Source organism: Passer montanus, unplaced genomic scaffold (genome assembly GCF_014805655.1).
Source record: "Passer montanus isolate IOZ18808 unplaced genomic scaffold, ASM1480565v1 scaffold75, whole genome shotgun sequence".
NCBI lineage: Eukaryota > Metazoa > Chordata > Aves > Passeriformes > Passeridae > Passer > Passer montanus.
The window spans coordinates 3,445,521-3,448,296 of NW_024372702.1; the positions used below are offsets into that span (position 1 = coordinate 3,445,521).

Below are 2,776 nucleotides of genomic sequence, written 5' to 3' on the forward strand. Positions count from 1 at the left end.
AAACCAAATGACCTCTGCACTGACCAAGCCTCCTTCTCCCTCCAGGCTAGGCAGTGGTCCTCTTTTCAGCACTTAAGAGCAGATTGAGAAAGAGAGGAAAGGATTTTGGGAGCAGCATGTGAACTATTCCCTGACTGGCAGCTGGAAATGGTTGGCAAAGGCACTCTGGGTGAGAGATCATAGCAGACAGCACCATGCTGCTTCTGGCAGGTCTGATTGCTGGGAATAGATGGGGAGGAGAGAGATGACAGACAGGAGGGAGAGAAAGAGAAATGCATTGTGAGAAAGAGGGTTAAAGTTTTCCCTGAGTGGTAATGCTGAAGCTTACCACTTCCATTGAAAGTGAAGGCCCATGTCACCAGAGTGTTGGTGGAAGAAGCTGTGTGCACATCGAGTGTCATCAAGCACAGAGTGGTGCACTTTTTAAAACAGGAGAGACAATCCCAAGCAACTGACAGCTGAATTGAGGCATTGCTGGAGCAAAGTCAAGCTCTTCGGCTACCATGCTGGTAGGACAGTGCTGACACATTTGTGCTCACTCCCGTCTGTAGCCAGCTGAGCAGAGCATGCTGAAGGCTGGGTTAAGGTTGGAGGAGGTCTGGCAAGCACACAAATATTTGTTGCTGGGCTGGATGCTTTTCTCTGAAGATTTGGCCAAAACATGGCTGGAAGAGAGCTGACTCTGGACAATCGTGTTGACAGGAGCATGGTTTTAACAGCTCAGTTAGTGCCCAGCAGTCTGGGTTCCCTGGGGTGTCCTCATGAGTGGATCTTCTCCATGCCCTCCCTCATTCTCCACCAGTGTGCCTCACTCACAGTGAGCAGGGTCTGGCATGGACACAGGTATGTAACAATTGTGCTGTCTTTGCAGTTCCAAGACTTTCATTGTAGGTGGAAGGAAAAAAACCAACAGGTGATTGAAACATCCTAGCAGTACAGATAGGATTGAAATGTATGTGTGAAGTATATTCTCAGTGGAGAGGAATCTGTTTTTCATATTGGAAAAACTACAATCTACTTTTCTCTTTATGTGCCACCTATTTGCAGAAATTTCTCAGTGGGTTGATATTTTAGGCTGGGAAAACTGAGGCCGGGGTAAGCTGGTGATTTCCAGAAATATCCTGAAACCTTTGCAGGAAGATCTACCTGCTGTTAATTGTATTAGCAACCATAAGTGTAATTAAGGATGATGGTGGCTATGCTTCATAAGTGGAATAATTGCCATAGTGCATGGCCCTGAGTTCCTAATGAAATCTTCTTCTATAGCAAGATCAGCAGGCGTTCAGCCAGCCTCTTTGGGGGGAAACACAGAGAAAAGGTCCTGGGCTGGTAAAGAGCTCTGGCTGTGAGAGATGAATCAAGAATTTTCTGCCTTGGCTTTAGATAAATCATCCTTTTCTCTAGCCAGTCTGGGATGTCTGTCACCTGCAGTGAGCATCCTTCCCTCTGTTCTTTGTCTCTACCCTTTGCAAATGGAGATCCTTTCTGTGCTGCTCCTCTCTGCCCTGCAGGAACTCACAGTTCCTCATGGTCACTAAGGGGTGTGAACCACTGCCAGCAATACCTTCCACCTTCCCCTCCCCAGCACTCCCAGAGGTCCCGTGGACCTCTGCCTCCTGTGCTGTGGGGCTGGGTGAGGTGGAGAGAGAGAGCTGATCTTGTGGTGCCTGGTCTGAGAGCACCTCGTGTCCTAGCAAGGGCTCTGCTGTGACAACACCACAATGTGCTGCTCAGGTGTATCTCACCATATTTTGTCTTCCCTAGGGCTGCTACACCGTGATCCTAAACTCCTTCGAGACGTACGTGTACCTGGCAGGAGCTCTTGCCATCGGAGTGCTGGCTATTGAGGTACTGACTGTTGTCTGACTGGAACAAAGCAGTGTCAGTAAGGTGCCAGCAGCAAGGCAAACGGGCAGGTGCTCCCCCTTGCCAGGGAAAGGTGCTCTGGCAAAGTGCGAGCAGGCTGTCAACTTCTGGGTTTAATTGCCTGCAAAGAGGCTCCTTGATCCTTTGACACAAAGGGCAGGGAAATAACCGGTGCCACACGCCTGCAGTGCCACTGCGTGCTGGGCCTGCACAGAGCTCGTGCCCTGGGGCTTTGGGGACCCACTGCTCTCCACAGGGCCCTGCCCAGTCACTGCTGCCACAGCCACAGTGCCCCCGCCAGCTGACTAATCTGTCACTTGGTTAATGTGTTCAAACCCTGCCTGTGCTTTAAAACCTTCTGTTTAGAGACTGAAAAGATGGGCTCCAGAGTATTTCCATTGTCCTGCATTAGTAACCACTTCTTTGGCAATGTCTCTGAGGAACAGACATCCACCAGACATGGTTTTAGCCCAGAAATTGTCCCTGTGGCATTGCAGGGAAAGGCTGGGTACTTTAAAAGTCCCCCATCTTGTGCAAAGGAGAGAGATCTGGGCAGAGGTGCAGCAGCCTCCCACAAAGGCTGTGCTGTGCCCATGCCAGGCAGTAGAGTGATGTACAGAGCAGGGACCGTGGGGCCTGCACCCCTGTGACACCAAGGGCAGTTTGGCAATGAAGTCAGGCTGCTGCTGTAGCCACTAACAGTTTGAGGGGGAGGGAGGAGCAGAGGAGTTTTGCCACAGCCTCCCATGGGTGGCAAGTGTTCCCTTCTCTGCATCACTGACTGCTGGGTAGGAGGAAGCAATGGGGTCCCAGGGTCAGGGAGGGCTTTGCCAATCTTCTGTAAGATGCAGCTGACATTCATGGTTCTCTGTTTTGTTTCTGCTCTCTTCTTCCCGTCTACTCTTCCCAG

The 2,776-nt window shown here is 50.7% G+C and overlaps 1 protein-coding gene across 3 annotated transcripts in view; it reads left to right on the forward strand.

The window, feature by feature from the left end:
- The window catches only part of TSPAN18 (tetraspanin 18), a 121,938-nt gene that overhangs the window by 115,554 nt on the left and 3,608 nt on the right, over positions 1-2,776 (forward strand). For all 3 annotated transcript variants that reach the window (XR_005630042.1, XM_039730948.1, XM_039730947.1), the window contains exon 9: positions 1,765-1,848. Coding sequence is in view for 2 of the 3 variants with exons in the window: in XM_039730948.1 (XP_039586882.1) it covers positions 1,765-1,848 (84 nt within the window). In the remaining variant the exon portion in view is untranslated. The remainder of the gene's footprint in view (positions 1-1,764; positions 1,849-2,776) is intronic.